Source organism: Acipenser ruthenus, chromosome 7 (genome assembly GCF_902713425.1).
Source record: "Acipenser ruthenus chromosome 7, fAciRut3.2 maternal haplotype, whole genome shotgun sequence".
Classification (NCBI taxonomy): domain Eukaryota; kingdom Metazoa; phylum Chordata; class Actinopteri; order Acipenseriformes; family Acipenseridae; genus Acipenser; species Acipenser ruthenus.
Window position 1 is genome coordinate 36,940,738 of NC_081195.1, and position 22,721 is coordinate 36,963,458.

General features: G+C 41.3%; 1 protein-coding gene across 4 annotated transcripts in view; it reads left to right on the plus strand.

The window, feature by feature from the left end:
• tbc1d30 (TBC1 domain family, member 30) overlaps positions 1-22,721 on the plus strand; it is a 47,531-nt gene that overhangs the window by 19,980 nt on the left and 4,830 nt on the right. For all 4 annotated transcript variants that reach the window (XM_034024246.3, XM_034024247.3, XM_059026858.1 and 1 more), the window contains 7 exons: positions 1,712-1,897; positions 2,577-2,745; positions 3,484-3,652; positions 9,089-9,194; positions 17,563-17,654; positions 18,574-18,713; positions 20,402-20,608. In XM_034024246.3, the coding sequence (XP_033880137.1) occupies positions 1,712-1,897; positions 2,577-2,745; positions 3,484-3,652; positions 9,089-9,194; positions 17,563-17,654; positions 18,574-18,713; positions 20,402-20,608 (1,069 nt within the window). The remainder of the gene's footprint in view (positions 1-1,711; positions 1,898-2,576; positions 2,746-3,483; positions 3,653-9,088; positions 9,195-17,562; positions 17,655-18,573; positions 18,714-20,401; positions 20,609-22,721) is intronic.

Below are 22,721 nucleotides of genomic sequence, written 5' to 3' on the forward strand. Positions count from 1 at the left end.
ACCCCAATTTAGCATGCCCAATTATAATCTGTATCCCCGGCTCACCGCTCGCAACCCCCCCGCCGACTCAGGAAACGGAGGCTGAAACACGCGTCCTCCGAAACGTGCTCCTTCCAAGCCGTCATTTTTCGCACTGCAGATCCACAGCAATGCTACCAGACCTATAGTGCCAGAGGACAACACAGATCTGGCGGCTCCGCTGCAGAGCCACAGGCGCCCTATCGGCCATAGGGGTCGCTGATGCGCGGTGAGCCGTGGATTCCCCTGCCGACCTAAGCCCTCCCTACCCGGGCAGCGCTCAGCCAATTGTGCGCCGCCCCTAGGAACTCTCGGTCACGGTCAGCTGTGACATAGCCTGGATTCGAACCTGCGATCTCCAGGCTATAGGGCACATCCTGCGAGGAGCACCTTTACTGGATGCGCCACTCGGGAGCCCCCCGAAACTGTTCTTAAATGATGTTCGATAATCCACTTCAGGAATATCAAACTTGATTTTATTAATAAAAACAGGCTTAAAAAACAATTCTTTAAATACCTCCCGAGGTAGAGCTTTGTCAATAGAGCCCCCTGGCTGACTGAACTGATATGAAACACAAACGGAAGACACTTTTTTTTTTTTTTTTTAATAACACAGAATTTCTACTAAATAAAACTTACCACTATATATAAAAAAATCCTTGTAGTGTACAGTGCAGCTGTATTGACAGTCGTTCTCATATCATTCAGGTTCCTGTATTTGCAATGTCCATGCGCCAAGTCCAGGGGGTTCATGTTTATTAACTAAGAGGGAAAATTACCTGAGTCAGTTTCAGACTGTAATTCAGTGCTTAGAATCAAAAGACACGACTGCTCCTTTCTGCTGCCATGGATACAGTGGAGCTAACAATAGAACGCTTAGATTCATGTACGCGGTTGCACTTCAATTCAAATACAGAACACTGTGTCAGCAAACGTTAAATAAAGAATAACATGGTCAACATAAAACCTGTGCCATTGATCGGATTGTCGAATTCTCACTGTGCAGTTGTTAAGAGTCCTAACCTAGGCTTTTAAGTCCTTCTAGGTACCTCCAAATGCCATTTGCATTTGTTATCCCTCACTTAGCTTAATATGATGTTTGCAATCCATAAAAATAGTTCTGAGTTGCTCTAATACAGTTTTTGTGTTTTTCTCAATTGCTTAATCTAACTGACTGCTGTACTGCTGCCCTGGTCTCTCTTTAATGCAGCAAATATTGTTCTACTAGAGCAAGATGCACTGTGCCTTATTAAAGTTTCCCTTAGCAACAGCACAGCAGTGTAATAAAGAGCACAGTGGAAGCACAGGTAAGCATTGTAAAGCACAGGGGGGTGTGGTAAAACATATTCAAATAAAAAAGGCAAAAGCATGGGAAAACTGCAAACTTACTGTGGTAAATATTTCTAAGGGATCCTGGTAACTATCACTTGCTGTGATCCCATGAAACAAACACAGACTACAGATAAGAGATTGACCCCAGGACTTGGTGACATGAGTGATGAGGACAGGTTCAAATAATTAAACCTCTTCAGCCTAGAAAACAAGAAGGGAAAGAGGGGACTTGATTGAAGTCTTTAAAATCCTAAATGGTCTAGATAAAGTTAGATTCTATTCTTTTAAATTAGTGTACAAGGGACCAGCCTTGACAGGCTGAATGGCCTGCTCTTGTGTTGTTGTGTTGTGGCTGCTCCAGGACCTGCACCGGACAGGCTGCAGCTCGTACTGTGGGCAGGAGGCTGAGCAGGACCGCGTGGGGCTCAAGAGGGTGCTGCTGGCCTACGCTCGCTGGAACAAGGCAGTGGGATACTGCCAGGGCTTCAACGTGCTCGCCGCGCTCATCCTAGAGGTCGTGGAGGGCAACGAGGGAGAGGCACTCAAGGTCTGTGTGTTTTGTTGCTGCGGCCAATCGAAATTTATATTGGACCGTATTTTCAAAGCGTTTCCTCCTGTCTTTAATGAACTCCGATTTTTTTTAAAGACACCTGTTAATGTTACAAAACTAGAACAGCTAAGTTATATATACTTTCTCTTATCTGCTCCCTATTTTACTGCATTTAATCCTGTACTTTACAGAGTACTATAATCTGTTACAATTGTTATTTAATCTGTAGTATTTTGTATTTAATTATATCCTGATGTAACTATCACTGACACTGTTATCTGCTCTGTTATTGAACCGTATTTTGTCATAAACTTGTACTTGCTAGAACCGAAGTCATTGTATTTTATCTTGCTCTTAATTGTATTAATACTTGTACTGTGATTCTTGAAATGTATTTTTGTTTACGACTGTAAGTCGCCCTGGATAAGGGCATCTGCTAAGAAATTAATAATAATAATAATAATAATAATAATAATAATAATAATAATAATAATATATTTCAAGTCCTCTTAAGGGGTTTTGTTTTTCTTTTGTGTAATGTTTACAGAATTTTTTTTCTCCTTTCAAAAAAATGAATGAGGGGGAAAAAAAAACTTATAAAATCTGAAACAAACCCAGTACAGCCCTTTTGTCTTCTCCTGTTGCCTGCTTGAGCTATGTCTTGATGTAATTCCAGGTCATGATCTACCTGATTGACAAGGTGCTCCCTGACAGCTACTTCGCCAATAACCTGCGCGCTTTATCAGTGGACATGGCCGTGTTCAGAGACCTGCTGAGAATCAAGCTCCCCGAACTCTCCCAGCATCTGGATCATCTGCAGAGAGCAGCCAACCGAGCGAGCGGAGGTACAGTCTATCCCACAATGCACTGCCTGCTTTTATGTTCTGGAGCAGCCCATGGACATGCAGACTTGCAGCTTATCCAGCTGTGATGACATGAAGAGTATTTGATAGCCCAAGCTCTTGTAGGTATATGGAATGGATGCCTGTCTGTCAGTCAGTATGTCACACATTTATACATGAAGGTTATTGCAGTCTACTTTTCATCAGGGCTGATGACCCACTTTTTGTATTTACAACCGGTTCAGTTTATGGAATGGGTAACCTGGTCATGTTGTTGATGCTGAATGATGGGGATCCTTTAGGACCCGACTTGACCACGTTTTTGAGATCAGTCGGCTACTAAGAACTTGGCAGGACTGATGAGTGTAATGGCCTCCTGTTGCTTTATACATTTTCTTACATTCTATCCCCTCTCTCATTTACTCTCCATTCTCCTTTCCTTCTCCCTCCTCCCTCCTGTTCTCTCACCTCTCTCCTCTCCCCTCCTAACCCCTCTGCCTGCTCACCCTTCTCCCTCCTCTCCTCTCCTCTCCTCTCCTCTCTCTCTCTCTCTCTCTCGCCTCTGCATCCTCACCCCTCCCCCTCCCCGTCTCCACCCATATCCCTCCTTTTCCTCCCTCCTGTTTTCTCACCTCTCTCCTCTCCCCTCCTAACCCATCTGCCTGCTCACCCTCCTCTCCCTTCTTCCCCCCCTCTCTCTCTCCTCTACCACCTCACCCCTCACCCTCCCTCTCTCTGCAGGCAGCTATGAGCCGCCCCTCACCAATGTCTTCACCATGCAGTGGTTCCTCACCATGTTTGCCACCTGTCTCCCGAACCACACCGTGCTGCAGATCTGGGACTCAGTGTTCTTTGAAGGGTCAGAGGTGCTGCTGAGGGTCGCCCTGGCCATCTGGGCAAAACTGGGAGAGTAAGTCCACTGACAATTTTGTTTCCATTTTATTCTATTCCTCCTTGCGATTTCAGTTCTTGCATTTGTTCAGGGTTTGCACCAGCCCTGCACCCAGCCATGGGTTTCAGATCTCCCTTCACTTAGTTCTATTACAGGACTCACAAATCTGTTCAATAACTTTACAGGCTGCTGGTAGAGGTGTAACAGTACGCTAATGTCATGATACAATACATGTCACGATATGCTGGGCATGCACTGAATCATTACGCCCCTAGCTGCTTTGTCTACCTGTTTCATTAAACAATATTTCAAGACTGAACAGCAGTGTAGTTTTGCGGAGACCAGCTCAACTAAAAAAACGAATGGATTCTGCAGAACTGACATTAGCAGCCTGCAGCTTATAGATGCTCTGTAACCCTGCATGGCTCGGGCTAGTTTATAACCCTTATTTTCTGTTGGCTCTCCTTCTTTTTCTTTCTTTTGTCTTCTTCCTTGGCACATGAGGTAAGTCGTGAACACATTGTAATGGCTTTTTGTCTGTGGTTAGGGGGGCTGGGTGCACTGCAAATGGTATTGGGGTCAGTGGTGAATGAATATTTGGTGTAGCCAGGGCAAATGCACAGGGGCACGCACTCAGAAGACCCTAGAGGGGTCTGAAAAAAAACAACTTCACAGTGATAATATTCTTCACATTTATATTTGCAGATGTTACATTCATGTTCATGTCATTGTAGCTACCAGTGCCAGTAATTCAGTTTTGTATTCTACCTCGTTTCATCAGGTACTGCTGTTCTCTTAGTTATGTTTTAGAAAAAAATGGTTGAATTAAAATTGGCTTCCTAAGTTTTTATTTTTTATTTTTCATTTTTCTTCCCTTGTAACTGTCTTTGCATGGAGGCTGGTATGAGGCCCTGTTTTATGTTTCGTTGGCGTCTTTTTTTCGAACTCCACGACCACTTGTACGTTAGCCTAGTGGTCTCTCAATATTGTAAAACAGTTTCCTGCTGTCTTCATAGAAGGTTTTGAGGTGCTGTTCAGCAGTGTTTTGCAGTTCTGTTCCGTGTGCAGCACGATTCATCCTGTAGTTCAGGTGGAAGCTGTTAACAGGTGCTGCTGGGTACCAAAATAAACAAAAGGCAAATTAACATACCTGCATTTCTGATTGGGGAGGAAAAAAAGATTTTCTGTGTGAGAATTTCTGCGGAATCCTGGAGGGACTGGTGATTTTAAACTTGTTCGCTTGTGATTAAAGAGAGTGTAGTACTGGAAGTAAAGATGCTCGCAAAATGCAATTCAAGTAGGTGAGTAGAGAAGCTTCTTATTAAATGTAGTCGTATACAGTTTGATCCATGCTAACGTTTTGAGAATAACATATTGTTAAATAACATTAAGGTCCTGCACCGGGGCCGGTCTTTCTCTTCCTCCACCACCGATTGGGGTTTACAGGGGGACAGGGTACAAGTGGTTATGTCAGTGTTCTAGATACAGCAGTACAGTATCATGTTAGTATGTATTGCCTACTCGTGCTGAACTGACTGGTTAGTCGAGTCCTTACTGAATTCTGAACTGCAGCAATTCCGCTTTGCAGCTTTCAGCAGGACTCAAATATCCCACCGGGCCCTTCGAGCGATGTGGCTCCGATCAGCTGTTTACACTGAACATACTCTCCACACAACTGCATAACAAATCTAAACTCCCTCTCCCTCTGCCCCCTGCCTTTGCCTCTCCCTCTCTGCCTCTGCCTCTGCCTCTCCCTCTCTGCCTCTGCCTCTCCCTCTCTGCCTCTCCCTCTGCCCCTCTCCCTATCCCTCTGCCTCTCCCTCAGCCCCCTCCCCCTCCTTCTCCCTCTGCCTCTCCCTGTCTGCCTCTCTCTCTCCCTCTATGCCTCTCTCCTCTCCCCCTCTCTCTCCCTCTGCCTCTCTCTCTCTGCCACTATCCCTCTGCACCTCTCTCTCTCTCCATCTCTCCCTCTGCCTCTATCTCTCTCCCTCTTCCTCTATCTCCCCCCTCTCCCTCTCTCTCTCTTTCCCCCCTCTCCCTCTCTCCCCCTCCCTCTCCCCCCTCCCTCTCTCTCTCTTTCCCCCCTCTCCCTCTCTCCCCCTCCCTCTCCCCCCTCCCTCTCTCTCTCTCCTCTCCCCCTCTCCTTCTCCCCCACCTCTCTCCCTCCCTCCTTTTGAAGACTTTGTAACCCCCTTTTATAACGCTGCAATGTTTTATCTGTTTTTGTGGTTTGGGCTCTGTGGTCTGTATAGTGACTTGCACTCCAGAGCAATCGTTATATTGCCCTCCGTTGATATTTTACAGAGACAGGCTTTTTAAAGCGTTTATTTATTCATATGATAGCCTGCAGCTTCTTATCCCCAGGTTAAATAGATATGTTTAAACTACAGTGCCGACAACTGTCAGGCTAATAAAATATTCCTCTTCTCCCCGCTGGCTTGTCTTCCATTCTAATGCACACCATCTGGACTGTGAGCTCTGTGCCACTGAGCCGGGAGGAGGGCTCTGTGTACTCTGGACCCCCTGACGAATATTCAGACAGAGAGCAGAGGCACATCAATGCTGATTTACTGCTGTACAGCTGACCACAATGCAGCCTCCACTCTCTGTCCCTTAAAGGAGCCGTATCCAGTGTGCATTGTATACTCTGCATGTGGATGTGTCTGCACAAACATAGAGTCATTTATTATATTCACAAGTATAGGCCAAAGGTGCTAGACAAACCGTGCAGGAGTGAAAAGGTGCAAACGTTTCAGTCAATTTAAGACCATCCTCAAAAAATGATCACTTAATGAAATCTGTCATGACAAGTAAATGGTTATTTATGAGGGGAATATGGATCCACGTGGGTAAACAATTTATCAGTAAAGACATCAGTTACAATGACAGCAGAATTGTTTGCTGAAATTCTTCTTATTTATGTTCTTCTAAAAAGTAACATAAATAACAACACACATTATCATGCTGATTGTGTTTTATTCTAAATAACCAGGCAGTAATCACAGGTTCAAATACAGAAACATGCTATCTAACTTTTTTTTTCATAAAAATAACGGGGGTCACTAAAAGTGGTGGAAAAATACAGAAATAATGATCACTCAATGTAAAACACAACATGGAATTGTGAATGACTAAGCTTGGAAAGGTGTCTCATTGAACTGGAATTGATCAATTATATGGTCTAATTACAATCACAACTAAAAGTTAGTTAGTTACAGTTACGAAGATGTCCCATAGTAAAAGCACAGCAAAGTGTAATAAAGCACAGTGAAAGCGTGGTAAAGCATAGGCAAGCATTGTAAAGCTCAGAGAGGTGTGGTAAAGCATAGGCAAGCATTGTAAAGCTCAGAGAGGTGTGGTAAAGCATAGGCAAGCATTGTAAAGCTCAGAGAGGTGTGGTGAAGCATTGTAAAGCTCAGAGAGGTATGGTAAAGCATAGGGAAGCATTGTAAAGCACAGAGAGGTATGGTAAAGCACAGGGAAGCATTGTAAAGCTCAGGGAGGTGTGGTAAAGCATAGGGAAGCATTGTAAAGCACAGAGAGTTATGGTAAAGCATAGGGAAGCATTGTAAAGCTCAGATATGTGGTAAAGTGTAATAAAGCACAGTGAAAGCATGGTAAATGTGTAGTACTGTATAACCATAAAATACGTGGTCAACTTTTACAAGGGTTGTCACACGTAACAGTTTTACTTACACTGGCAGATTATTCCCCTGTTGAAATGTACACATTAGGCAGCAGAGAGGCAGTGCTGTGAATGTTTCCTGGACAAGACTTTGTGTTAGTTCAAACACCTGTCAGATCTGGGCACACTGAGAAGTATATTATTATTTCACCTCTGCTTCTGCAGTGTGACTGACGAGTCAGGGAACTCAAGAAACCAGTTTAAAGTAAAGGATTGCGGTACATGCTGTACTGAGTTGGATTGTGAAGCAAGTATTTTGAAATAAAGTTGAAAAACAATGTTGTTTCCCTTATAAAAGTTCACACGTTTTGCACAGTATTTTTTCCATGCTTTTCCCATTGACTATTACTTTATTATTTATTTGTGGCAGCAGTATATGGGCAGCAGTGTGGAGTAGTGGTTAGGGCTCTGGACTCTTGACCGGAGGGTTGTGGGTTCAATCCCCAGTGGGAAACACTGCTGCTCTACCCTTGAGCAAGTTACTTTATCTAGATTGCTCCAGTAAATACCCAACTGTATAAATGGGTAATTGTGTGTAAAAAATAACGTAATTGTATCTAAACATAATGTGCTAACAATTGTAAGTCGCCCTGTATAAGGGCGTCTGCTAAGAAACAAATAATAATAATAATTTGTGAATGTGTCTTAATGAATCATAGCTGCTATGTTTCTCCTCGCTGTCTGTTGAGTCAAATACAAGGTCATAGCAACTACAGTTTTGGTTCGGAGGACAATAGGCCTTATCGAGTATCTTTTCAAACAGTGACTGCAACCTCATTCATTGTTTCCTTATCGCAATTAAGCTGCTTGTGTGTTGAAAAGTATTTTTCTTATTTCCTGTTCCTGTTTTAACATGGCAGTTTGACCTCGATTCCTGTAACTGAATTTTCACACCACAGAACTCTCTGAAGCTTAAATTCATATTTGGCTGGAGTCACAAAGGCTGGTTAGCACTTATTGAAAATGAGAAGAGGCCGTTTATCCCACTTTAATAGCACACCATTTATCAGAACAAAGAGGATCTCATTTAATAGAGCAGAACCCAATCTTGGACTACTTTACCCAATGTACCATAAGATACTGGAGCCCAAGATTAGTGCCAATCAGGGTCTGTGAGCCAGCCCATTGCATGCTGTTTGTTTTGAGAGATGGTCATGTGTTGGGTTACCAGATGTCCCGGAAAAACTGATTGCCCCACTTTTCAGCCTTGTACACAAATAAAATAAAGAAACGTATGGATGAGTTGTTTAATAATTAATATTCTGTTTAACTTCCTGGACCATGGCTAGTTGTTTTTTTTTTAATCTTGGAAGTGCCAGCAGCCAAGTTACCCTTTTTAAGTTATTCCCGATTTGTGTTTTGATTAACACAGCCATGTTCATAACTCATTTAAAATATATACATGCGCCCAATGTTTATTTTTTATTATGATTGTGTTATTATGTACTTATTTGAACTGCTTCAGTGTTGCTACAGCTTCAATGAATTGAAGAAAAACTCCAGTTTTTTCACTCTGGAAATCTGGTGACCTCTGTTTCAACTGAGATCCTACCTGGACTCGAACCCAGGCCTCCAGAGGTGAAAGGCAGGAACACTACCTGCACCTCCTAGACCAGTCAACTCCCCCGCCCCTCCCACCATATTAATGATGCAGGCCACTTGCTTGCAGACAGTGTCTCTACGTGCTGCATTCTGTGGTCCTCTCGTTTTGATCCCCAATAATATACCATGTGTCAGTTCATGGATTTTTCCATTCATTTCTTTTCCAGACGGATCGAGAATTGCCAGAGTTCGGATGAGTTCTACAGCATGATGGGGTGTCTGGCCCAGGAGATGCTGGAACAGAACCTTATCGACTCCAATGATCTCATGCAGGTCAGTGAAGCGGTTCTTCGTTCTCATTGAATGCTTCTGTTCCTTTTATTTTTGACCATTCTCCAGGGGTTAATTTGTGAATAAAAAAGGGCACAGGGTTTTAGTGAGGAAGAGGGATAGCCTATTTGTTTCCAGACCTAATGTACTGCCCTTGATTTACAGTAGCTTCCATATATGTGCTTCACGTTCTCATGTGCTTGTGGGTTTCATGTCTTATTGCTGGGGTCGGACGCTGCATGCCCACCTTTGCTGAGCCCTGTTTTAATATAATCTTCAGGTTTGAACAATCCCAGTGGAGGGTGACTGTGACACTGTTGTTAAGAGAGCTAGTTTTTTTTTTTTTTTGCTGTTTCACCGTTTGGGGTGTAAAAAAAACAAAAACAGTTACAGAACACTTTTGTCATTCTATTCATGGAACACTACCAAATGAAAACTACCAATCGCTTCTTTTTCTATGACTCAGGGTTTTGCCGTCTGTAAATAATGTGTAAATATTTTATACAGGAAAATGTATGGTTTTATATTCAGTAAGTTTTAATGGGATATTTTGTTAGCACCAAGTACTTTTTTAATGGCAGTATTTTAACAGTACAGCAGTCTTCACAGCGCTCAGTTTACCTCTTGCCCTGCCTAGTCTTTCCAGACTACAGACCGTTACATCCAGACTGGCCTCTACTTTGCTCTGTCCATTCCAGTAATCCTTGCAAAAGTACTGTTCTTAAGTTTAAGGACATCCAAACCCTTATAAAAGTTTCCCCTAGTAAAAGCATAGCAAAGTGTAATAAAGCACAGTGAAAGCATGGTAAACCATATTGATAAACGTAGCAAACCAGGGTAAACAATGCTAAATGCAGAGTATAACCATTGGGGGGGGGGGGGAGGCATGAGGGAAAAACTACAAAACGTTTCTAAGGGAAAGCTTGCAGATGATTAAAAAAAGATAGTGCTTTAACAGATGCACATCCTGGTAGGGTCAACCAGTCACTGCTGTTAAACACTCATTTACTTGTCATAAGGATTTAATTGTAAAATTAGAAAAACTGAGATGAAACGCTAGTTTGTAGAAATAGAACAATTAAAAAATAATTCATAATTAACAATAAAATCAACCCTCTTTTGTAGGGTCCCCTTTCTCACAGTACATGAGGCGTTTTGTAATCTGCATTCCGAGGACATATTGCTGCAGGAATGTGCCCTCCTCTGCTGCCAGGCCTGGTTGTGCCAAATGATGTGCTAGACTTATTCTGTGATTTTAACCAAGGCTCCCGGAAGTGAAAGACGAGAGAAGCTAGTGAACTAGCCCACTGTGCCACCCAGTGAAGCAACAAATGGCTAATAAAGGTCGCTTCATTCTGTTGAGGCAGGCATTTCCGAGTTCAGAAAAGTTCCAGCTGGAAGATGAGATTATACAGGAACATCTGCTTCCTTGAGAACTGAGCAGCACGGCTTTATCAAAACCTGCAGGCTGAACTCTACTCTCCTGCCACAATGTCTGTGCACTGGGCCAATCAACCCATTCCAGTAAACCTTACCCAATGTGCAATTTCACTTATAAAAGACGCACACATGTGGCTGGATTCACAAACCCAGATTAGCACTGATCTTGGACTGCCTAATGATTTTCATATATATATATATATATATATATATATATATATATATATATATATATATATATATATATATATATATATATATATATATAATATATATATATAAGCAATAAGACCCGACACAGAGGGCATTACCAGGCATTATAAGACCGTTTGGGTAATGGGGCTCGAGACGAAGTTGAGGACACTATTACAATCAAACGGTCGTATAATGCCTGGTAATGCCCGATGTAGAGGGTCTTATTGCTTGTATACTTCAATGTTACAGCACAATTAACTATAATGTTTATTGATTTTAACTGAATCTTTATGTTTTCCTTTTTTCCTACATATCCTGCCACATAAGCACTCTAAAATGAACGTTCTATAAATATAGTCCTCCATAACAACGATCTTCTCTAGAAAACGTGTACAAAACAGCATTTTTAAAATGGTATACTTTTATTTGAAAACAGAGAACAAAAGATTGTGAAAAAAAAATATTATTATTATTATTTTTATTATTATTATTATTATTATTATTATTATTATTATTATTATTATTATTATTATTATTATTAGTGCGGTTATTAAAAATGCTTCCGTGAAAATAAACTGAGGATAAAGATCGGGGGAAAAAAAATTGTGCAATTTTAATAATAATAATAATAATAATAATAATAATAATAATAATAATAATAATAATAATAATAATAATAATAAAGTATTTTCCTTGGTAATTGATTTGAATATTTCCAGATATCAGGCAGTTATTAAAAATGCTTCCGGGAAAGTGCCTAGTACTTGGACAGCAGAAGCAGTGTGCTCTTCAGAAGAGCTTGATGAAGAAACCGGTTCAGTTTGTCCCACAGTACTTCTCTCTGTACTACTTACAGCGACTGTAGACTTCTCAAAGGGCCTCGTATTTAGTAAAAGGTAAAAAGAAATTTACTATAAAACGACATTTTGTTAATAGCTGATGGAGTGATCTTGTTTGATTTGTTTTTGTGGTGCGGTTACAAAGATTCTAAGGGCACACTGATTACTTCTTGAAGATATTCCAATTCAAGAGGTCCTGTGAAAACAGAGAAATGGGGACGGGGGACGGGGGACGGGGGACGGGGGGTGGGGTTGGTTTGATTAACCTGCCCTGGATTGTCTTTTAGCTTGTCATTCAAATATCGTCTGCATATTTCAAATCAAAGTATAAAATACATGCCAAGCACCAAAAGGGGTAAGCAATAGATTTGAAAACCGTTTTCTAGTGGACTCCTCTCCATGTATTCTACACTGTGTTCCTGTCAGCTTCCGTTTCTGCACTGTCATTGTGTTCCAGTGAATCTGAGCTCTGGGAAACGTACAGCTTTTTTTTTCTTCCATTTATCCTACAATTGCTTATTGGTCGCAGGCCAGTCGGAGCACTGTGTTGCAGTGCCAGCAATGCCTCTCTGGGCACATTGCAGCTAAACACCATGGCTACTGCTTTGCTGGCATGGTATTGGGTGTTCATTAACCCTTTCAGAACTATGAGTTGTGACAGATTCAGTGACGTGGTCTGTGTAAGCCCGTCTGCAGAGGGCAGTCTGCCCTTTACTTGACTGAAACACTCCTGTCCGTAATGCAGCCGGTGTCGGAGAATATATGTTCCCCCTGAATATTTGTTCCCCCAGGAACAAATATTTGTTCCCCCTAGGAACCAATATTTAGGAATATTGGTTCTCCTTTCCGAATATTTGTACCCCCTTGTTTTTTTGTAACAAAACCATCTTTCTTTCCATATAAGTCTATGTCCATGCACTTTCAACTAAAACCTTGATTTTAAGACCACTTTCTCTGACCCTGACCATGACCCTGACTGATGCCACTCTTTTAACTGGATTCCATTTTGGACTCTATCTTCATGCATTCAAATCCAACGACAGAAAGACCGGGCAAATCACACTGTTCCAAATTGCGTTGCTAAGCAAATTCAGAGATGGATCTAGGGAAAGTAATTACCCGAGTTCAGCTTTTTAATTTATGTTTAAGCATACTTTCTCGTTCATATATTGTACTTGCTATATAAACCGAATACTCCATAAACGAGTGTTGTCATCCTCTTGGAATAACTACAGTACTCCATTAACGGTCATGCTGTATCCTCTAGAATTAGTTTCTTTGTCATTTCATAACATCATGAATATTTAGCTTTTAAACACAAGTCTCCTCTCTGGAGAGCTGAGCTGTCTTTTCTGAGAGGTATATGAAAGGGACTGGTTTTTCACTATTCGTTCAGCTCGTTCTAGTGAAGCTGGTTCTAGTAAAGAGACCATTTCCCCATATATGTACAGAGTAGCTCAATCTGATATTCCCAATGACTTTTGCGAAATGATGTTAAAACCAATTTTCATCACAATTTTATAAGTAGCACACTGATGGACAAAATTACACAAGGACAGACAGACACCTCCATATATCACCAGAGTATAATACTTCCAATAACCTATATCTAATCATGTTGATACCAAGTTTCATCACAATGTAAAGTGCCACATACTGCACTGGTTTATATTTTCCCTAGAATTCCATAAATCTTAGCCATGTTACACTTCCATTCACTACACAAGTTTCAAATGTGCAGTTTTGAAAGAAATACATGCTATAGCACCCGTTCATTTGAGTTTTAAAAGGTACTATCTGGTACTATTTCTGATTAAGGAAATTTCTGTGCCGCCTTCTCGGGTTATCGGTTTGTACTTCACTTGTACACCCTGGGTCATTTCACCCCAGCAATGTCTTCTGGGTAAAAGCATGTCAGTCAGTAGGGGAAGCAGCTGATTGGTTATTGACAGGACAGAAGCCAGTGAAGGGGTGGGGAGAATCTCACTGTGCAGGTGAAATTACCCCAGACTTACAAGACCGTCAAAAAGCAAACAGTTTTCTTCAACCTAGTGTAAGACCAGTTATCAGGCCATATTTCCAAAGCCTTTACTCCAGTTTTTAATTAACTCCTATTTTTTGACAGATGAAAATTTAACCGTGACGTACAGAACTAAGAAACAAACCACTGGAGAGTGCTGAAGAGTTGTAGGACTGGCATGTTTGATACTAGTTTTGTAAAGTCAATAGATATTATTTAAAAAAAAAAGACTAGAGTAAACGCTTTTGAAAATATGACCCATCATGCTTTAAAATACATGTTTTGCTATAACGTGTTTCTTTCAAAACTGCACATTTCAGACAAATACAATGCATGTGCATGGCAGAGATTTTATAGGACTATTTTTGCTAGCTACAATTACTTTAAGGGAAAACCCTGACAAATGTCCCCCTCCATAGTTAATGGGCAATTTGCTCACAGTGGAAAATACATGACAACCTCCTCTCTATTTCAGTAACTGGGGTCTCAGTCCATACTGTGCATACTACATGTTAGCACTGTACTGCTACCGCTACTGTTGATAATGTATGGGTGGGTTTTATTTGTAAAGAAACCTAGAATCACTGTATTGCAAAAAGTTTGGAGCGCTTCCATAGATGCATGTATCTGGTCTTGACATTTAGATTTAAAATCGCAAACAGCAGGCTGAGTGACTCATGTTTTTATAAGCCCACTGTATTTCCATTTACCATTTGAAGAACAAGACTGCAAGAGCTTTCTCTTCCCTAATGACCTGCGGAGAGCTATCCCTGCAGACGTAGTTTGTTTTCACGTCTGATTGTCTGTATCGGAGCATCTCGCCTGGTTATTTCCCTTTTATACTCGCAACACGTCCATAATAGAGATTATCCCTTGGGCTTCAGGAAGGTTATCACTGGCAGTGTGCAGACTTTTATTCTTCGCTTGTGCTTCTAAATTAAGGAAATTGAAGCCCCTGCTTCCTGGTAGTGGTGTAATCGGCAACCTAATTTCTAATCGTATAGGCATTTATCAATGATAATCGATGTTTTATTTTTCATAATAAAGAATGCACATTATTTATTTATTTATTTATTTATTTATTTATTTATTTATTTTTTTAACAGAAGATCCCATAACCAAAAACACTGTTGTGCATAATAGTTAACAAAAAGGCACAACTAGCATTCACATTAGAACACTTCTGATTACACTATGTAACACAATTTTTGTTCCTGGGTAGTAAGTGTTATTTCCTAATTGCTTATGCCTCAAAAGTATAGAAAATGGCTATTATTCCCCACAAACTTTGCTTTTGTGACCAGGACAGTGATATTTTGAAATTTACCTATTTCCAATGAGAAAACTGGCGAATTTGTGTCTTTTCGTTCACATAAAGTCAGAAAAAAACAACATATGAATCCAAATTAACATGTATTTATACTAAAGTAATACAAAAATGACTACAAAAGATTTAGAAGTGAGTAGTTTTTCGAGATTTACGATTATACTGTAAATCACTTTCACGAATCAGCCCCCAAATGTAGTCTCCCATCATGTTCTCGTTATACTGTCCTTGGTAGCGGCGTTCAAAGTCCAGTATATCCTGGTGGAAGCGCTCGCCTTGCTCCTCCGAGTACGCCCCCATGTTCTCCTTGAATTTATCAAGATGAGCATCAAGGTTATGGACTTTGAGGGACATCCTACAGCCCATTGTGCCGTAGTTCTTCACCAGAGTCTCAACCAGCTCCACATAGTTTTCGGCCTTGTGATTGCCCAGGAAGCCCCGAACCACTGCGACAAAGCTGTTCCAAGCCGCTTTCTCCTTACCAGTGAGCTTCTTGGGGAATTCATTGCACTCCAGGATCTTCTTTATCTGTGGTCCGACGAAGACACCGGCTTTGACCTTTGCCTCAGACAGCTTAGGGAAGAAGTCTTGAAGGTACTTGAAGGCTGCCGACTCCTTATCAGAGCTCTGACAAATTGTTTCATAAGGAGCAATTTGATGTGCAGTGGTGGCATCAGCACCTTCCGGGGGTCCCAGCCGTACTCATCATACTTCAAGGCATCCAGCAAGGTCTTGATGCTGTTGTAATCCTCTTTGAGGTGCACCGAGTGAGCCAGGGGAAGAGACGGTTACTTGTTACCATTATGGAGCAGCACGGCTTTGAGGCTCCTGGATGAGCTGTCAATGAAGGACAGTATAACGAGAACATGATGGGAGACTACATTTGGGGGCTGATTCGTGAAAGTGATTTACAGTATAATCGTAAATCTCGAAAAACTACTCGCTTCTAAATCTTTTGTAGTCATTTTTGTATTACTTTAGTATAAATACATGTTAATTTGGATTCATATGTTGTTTTTTTTCTGACTTTATGTGAACGAAAAGACACAAATTCGCCAGTTTTCTCATTGGAAATAGGTAAATTTCAAAATATCACTGTCCTGGTCACAAAAGCAAAGTTTGTGGGGAATAATAGCCATTTTCTATACTTTTGAGGCATAAGCAATTAGGAAATAACACTTACTACCCAGGAACAAAAAAAAAAAAAAAAATTGTTACACGGTGTTATAATTAAAGAAATACAGAGGACTTGAGTTTTTAACAACTGAAAAGAATATGCGTGCGTCCGCATCGGATGTTCCTTTAACACTGTAATAATAATAAATAATACTATATTTTAACAGAAGTCAGTTCTATCTGAACTATTGTTGTTCATTACTATTAACATTTTATGTCCAAAAGCAAAACATTTTAAATAATCTCACACATCCTGACTAACTTAACTGCCGTACTAAATCCAGTTTCTTTTTAAATAATATTGCCATATAATCCAAACACAGCATACTGTAGCGATCTCGGTTAACACAGACAGGTGCATCACACAGGGCGAGGCAATACACACACAGGCGGAGGGCGGGAGCAAACCCACTATTTACTGGTACCTGATTATTTCCTGTATTGTAGCTCACATGATGTGATCGCAGCTAGGCCATTGGAGTAAGACACTACAAGAAATAACAACAGAATCCTCAAAGCTGATTGGACTGTACACTGAAGCCCATCGTCATTCAGTCAAAACCTTTATCAAAACCACATCAAACAACATCAAACACAAGAAGTAAGGAGTACAAAAACACATCATCAGACATAAAACATCAAATGCAGCAGTATCTTGGCAGGCACAGATGTGAACCGTTCTAATTTGAACTGCAAACTGAAATGAGTGTCAACCAGAAACCGTTGATACCCTGAGTACTGGTTCAAAGAAGCCGTGGAGTAATTTCAGAAGGTCAGAATTCGAGAGGTCAGAAATCAAGTGACTTAGTTCTGTGATGTAACAACTGAATTAACTGTCTACCGAAGGAGACACAAGTGCGTTTCAAGCACGGTCCCAGATAAGCTGTGTCAAACGTTCTTTCAAACTGAAATATACAGTAATTATCCCTGTTCCTTTTCAAAGCAGCTAAAGTACTACAGTATTGCACTTGACACTCCAGATAAGCTCTGTACCGGGTGTTGTACACATTGAAATAGGAGTATGACAGTTCAATTGCTAGTGTGGTTGTTAGTAGTTTATTGATCCCAGAATCTCATCAAGCAGCTTCTTGAAGGATCCCAGGATGTCAGCTTCAACAACATTACTGGGGAGTTGGTTCCAGAATCCCACAATTCTCTGTGTAAAAAAGTGCCTCCTATTTTCTGTTCTGAATGCTCCTTTATCTAATCTCCATTTGTGACCCGATACAGTCAGAAATGATACAGCATACAGGTTAACTATGGCAAATACATGGTATATTCACAGGAACAGCATGGGAAAACAGCACAGATACCTTGATTACCTTGTATAAGGGTGTGTGCTTTGTTAACATCTCTAACTGTTTCCTCTCTCAGACGGTGTACTCCATGGCTGTGTTCCCATTCCCTCACCTGGCCGAGCTACGAGAGAAATACACCTACAACATCACACCCTTCCCAGCCCCTGGGTGAGTCTTCCTGTACTGCTGACTGGAGTCCCACACCTACATACAGTTACCTGCTTTGAAAACAGACCGATAGAGAGCTTCAAACTTATTATTAGTGCTGCAGGAACTAATTTATTTAATATTTTGGATTGAGCTCTCCACTGAAATCCGGTGCTGATAATAAGGTGAGGGTCACTGGTGCTGACTGGACTGATTTACCATTCAGAGTGAAAAAAGTGAAGAAACCGCTACTTGGGTTTGTGCTGCTTTTCTTAGATTCTGCTCAGAACAGCAATCCACAAACCCAAGCAGCTTTCTTCACTTGCTTCCCTTTGAATGGTAAATCAGCCCGCACCAGCGCCCCTAACCTGTGGAGAGCTCAGTCACGCAATTTTCTTTTGAAGAATACACAGTTCTGAGTTGAATCCGTTGCAAGATGAATGGATGAGGTCATGGAAAAATTTCAAGGGATATTTCATAGTATTGTGTCTCATCCAGAAATAGAGGCTACAAGCTTGCTACCTATACACTGAGGCTAATCAAGCACGCATTAAAACCTGGAATGGGTGAAACTGCTGTGCAACAGGAGTCTTATTTTAACCCCTGTAATGTTATAAAATGGATTTGCCCATCAACCTGTACTTCTCTTGGATTGGGGCACTCATTTCATACATCTGTATAAATAATCACATAGTCTCTCTTTTAAAAATAGCAGATGTTTCATGAAAGCCCCCTCACAGATACCAATTCTGCCTGTTAAAAAGGGGGTTCTTGTTTCGTATTTTATTTTAAAATATGCCTTACCACGCCTCTATGCTTTACTGTGCTTTCACTGTGCTGTATTCACTGTGCTATGCTTTTACTCGGCGACACTTATCAGGGTTGCCCCCCTCTCTGTAGACCAGAGCGCACGGCTAATGCTGTGCTGCTGTTCTTGCAGGAAGCTGGGTAAGAGCCGAGACAGTGACGAGGAGATCGATCTCGACGACGAGGATTCGCTGGTCAGCGCTGTGGGGTGTCTCGGGCCCTTCAGTGGGCTGCTGGCCCCGGAGCTGCAGAGATACCAGAAGCATCTGACAGGTGATCTACTTTAGACATAGGAAGGGGGAGCCATCTAGTGTCTGTAAGGGAAATATACGCATACTGTAAATGGTTGTAACCTGTTGCTTTCTGATGGCAAAGCACTTGGATTGTAGTATTGAGAGTGGAAAGATAAAGCAAGGCAGTTGTTATGCACAGTGGCTAACGGATCGCTCGTGGATTGTACTTACCTGATTATTAGGGGTTAACAGTGGAGTCACTAGCCATGTAACAGACAAAAAAGCAATTACACACAACAGGGTGTTCAGGTATGGGCCAATATTGGCACACCTAGTCCTTGTACAGCTGTGGCAAAACTTTTTGCATCACCCTATCGAATTAACTAATTTTGCTTCATAAAGTCGAATGAAAACCTGCTGAATGATGTTGCGTTAACATGTGAATTACAATGTTAACATACCGCTTTGTAGTTTTCCATATACTTAATGAAAATGTGACATTTTTCGAAATCTAATATGAAATACTGTACTACTACTTCCGTTAGACTTTTGCAATGTCATTTTATAGTTTCTTTGATTACATGATGTGAAATAAAATATCTAAATTATGTTCTAGTTTCCTGCAAAAACTCCAGTGGTATACATAGTGTTCAAAAGTTTGGAAACAACAAATGATTAGTGGTGGGGATTGTATTGCCCATGTTTCCTCACTCGGACCCCTTACTTACTAAATGCCCTGGTATCTGGATGGATAATCGTCGCCTCTTTAAAAATATGCTAAATATTTTAATGAGCAAGACATCTCACAAGTAGAATGGTTATAGGAAAGCAGTACAGCTGGCGATGAGGAGTTTGTTGCTGGATAACTTCACTACTTGCTCACTAAAATATCTTGGTATCTCTCAATAGAAAATCGTCTCCTCTTTAAAAATATGCAAGAGATTTTAATGAACAGTCCCTCCCACAGGTGCGGTGGTCCCCAAATATGATCCACTTACTACCAATGTGGAATGACCAGGTGTGACATGCTCTCTTCATTTTACCCTCAGAATTGTGCAGCTTGCAAACCCTGTCTGAGGATGCGCATTGTGCAACATCCAAAATGGTAACAGAAGCTAAATAGAATTGCAAGTGTGTAATGCAAACCAGCATAACAAACCAAGAGGCACTCACACGGGCTAATGAGTTTTAACAGAGTGTGGGCTGTGCTGATTAATAGCCTTGCGTTGCTGAGGCACAGCGGCTCTGACGTGCACCGCCTGCCTTGGGAACCGCAGCAGAGCGAAGGACAAGGTCTTTTAAAAGAGCTTAATACAAGGACAGCGGCAGAGGGTAGAGGCTTAAGGGATGAACCACTTTGATTAGTATTATTTTATTATGGAAGAGGCTGATGTGTTAACCATGACTCCAGGACACTGCAGAATGCCAAGGTAACCAAAGACCAGTGACCTGTTCGCTCTGAGTGAAACAACATGGTAACACTGCTGTGAGCAGGTCTGTGTTCTCAGGCCCTGGAACAGGAACAGCTGCCATGGCAACTGGAACTTCTGGTTCCAATGAAAATCTTCTGTTTGTCTTTGGGGGGGTCGTGGCTTACACACACTTAGGATGTTTGTGTGTGTGTGTGTGTGTGTGTGTGTGTGTGTGTGTGTGTGCGCTTGCTGATCCATGCCATTCCCTTTGACTGATCCAGCGCTTTCCTATTCTCTCTCGCTATCTGGTCTCCAGATCACAAAGAGGTACAGAGCCTGCGCTCCAGTAACATTGCGGAGCTGAGCCCCGGAGCCATTGATTCGAGCCGCAATGACTACCAAGCCACCTTCAACAGCATGATGATGGAGAGGATGACCACAGACATCAGCGCTCTCAAGAGACAGTACTCCCGGATCAAACGAAGGCAGCAGCAGCAGGCTAACCTCATCTATATCAAAGCAGGTAAGTGCAGGGGAGCACACAAGATGGAGCTAAACAGTACTATACCGTACTGTACATTTCTATACACTGCAGTTATACCCTTCCCTCACACACACTCAGATATTGATAATGTGCATGTGTGAAAGGAGGTATAATTGCAGTGTACAATTTTTTTTTTTTTTAATATATACACAAAAAGTTGAAATGATGAAAAGATTGTTTGTTTATTTCAGGACGTTTCAGACAAAAGCCCTCCTTCAGCTGTGTGGAAAGAAAAGTAAACAGTGCAGTCAACGTGTTGGAATTGTTGAAAAATAACCAGAGTGCAGTACTGTGTTTACTTTCCTTTCTGCACAGCAGCTTTGTTCTAAAACTTTTTTTAAACCTTTTGTGTACGTCCAAAAAAAAGCCTTTTCAGTTTTTTTTCATTTTATATAAATATTATTTAACAGACCAATGTTTTGACATTTTTTCCCCCTCAGATTTTAGGATTGTTTTAAAAGTTATTTATGGTTTTATTCAGGGCTGTTGTAATGCTGCTCTCCGTATACATTATGTACATATGTTCATAATTATTTATGGTAAAATTGTATTTCGTATTGTTTTCACTACTGAACAGACGCAGGCTCTGCTCCGGCTGAATTTTAAGCCTCGGTTCTATTCATTGTACTAAATGTTCAGAATTGTGTGTGTGTGTGTGTGTGTGTGTGTGTGTGTGTGTGTGTGTGTGTGTGTATACAGACGTGCTCAAATTTGTTGGTACCCCTCCACAAAAAACGAAGAATGCACAATTTTCTCTGAAATAACTTGAAACTGACAAAAGTAATTGGCATCCACCATTGTTTATTCCATCTTTAATAGAAATCAGACTTTGCTTTTGATTTTTTATTCAACATAATATTGTAAATAATAAAACAAATGAAAATGGCATGGACAAAAATGATGGGACCGCTAACCTAATAACCTTAGAGGCAATCACTGCAATCAAACGTTTTCTGTAGCTCTCAATGAGACTTCTGCACCTGTTAACAGGTAGTTTGGCCCACTCTTCCTGAGCAAACTGCTCCAGCTGTCTCAGGTTTGATGGGTGCCTTCTCCAGACTGCAAGTTTCAGCTCTTTCCATAGATGTTCGATAGGATTCAGATCAGGACTCATGGAAGGCCACTTCAGAATAGTCCAATGTTTTGTTCTTATCCATTCTTGGGTGCTTTTAGCTGTGTGTTTTGGGTCATTATCCTGTTGGAGGACCCATGACCTGCGACTGAGACAGAGCTTTCTGACACTGGGAAGTACGTTTCGCTCCAGAATGCCTTGATAGTCTTGAGACTTCCCTGCACAGATTCAAGACACCCTGTGCCAGGCGCAGCAAAGCAGCCCCAAAACATAACCGAGCCTCCTCCATGTTTCACTGTAGGTATGGTGTTGTTTTCTTTGAAAGCTTCATTTTTTCGTCTGTGAACATAGAGCTGATGTGACTTGCCAAAAAGCTCCAGTTTTGACTCATCTGTCCAAAGGACATTCTCGCAGAAGGATTGTGGCTTGTCAATATACATTTTAGCAAATTCCAGTCTGGCTTTTTTATGTTTTTCTTTCAAAAGTGGAGTCCTCCTGGGTCTTCTTCCATGGAGCCCACTTTCGCTCAAAAAGCGACGGATGGTGCGATCAGAAACTGACGTACCTTCACCTTGGAGTTCAGCTTGTATCTCTTTGGCAGTTATCCTTGGTTCTTTTTCTACCATTCGCACTATCCTTCTGTTCAATCTGGGGTCGATTTTCCTCTTGCGGCCGTGCCCAGGGAGGTTGGCTACAGTTCCATGAACCTTAAACTTCTTAATAATATTTGCAACTGTTGTCACAGGAACATCAAGCTGCTTGGAGATGGTCTTGTAGCCTTTACCTTTACCATGCTTGTCTATTATTTTCTTTCTGATCTCCTCAGACAACTCTCTCCTTTGCTTTCTCTGATCCATGTTCATTGTGGTGCACACAATGATACCAAACAGCATAGTGACTACTTTTCTCCATTTAAATAGGCTTAATGACTGATTACAAGCTCTCTTTTCACAGCTTCTTTGTTTTATTCTATGACATACCAAAGGCATGCAAGTATACATGATAAAATAGCTTTTAATT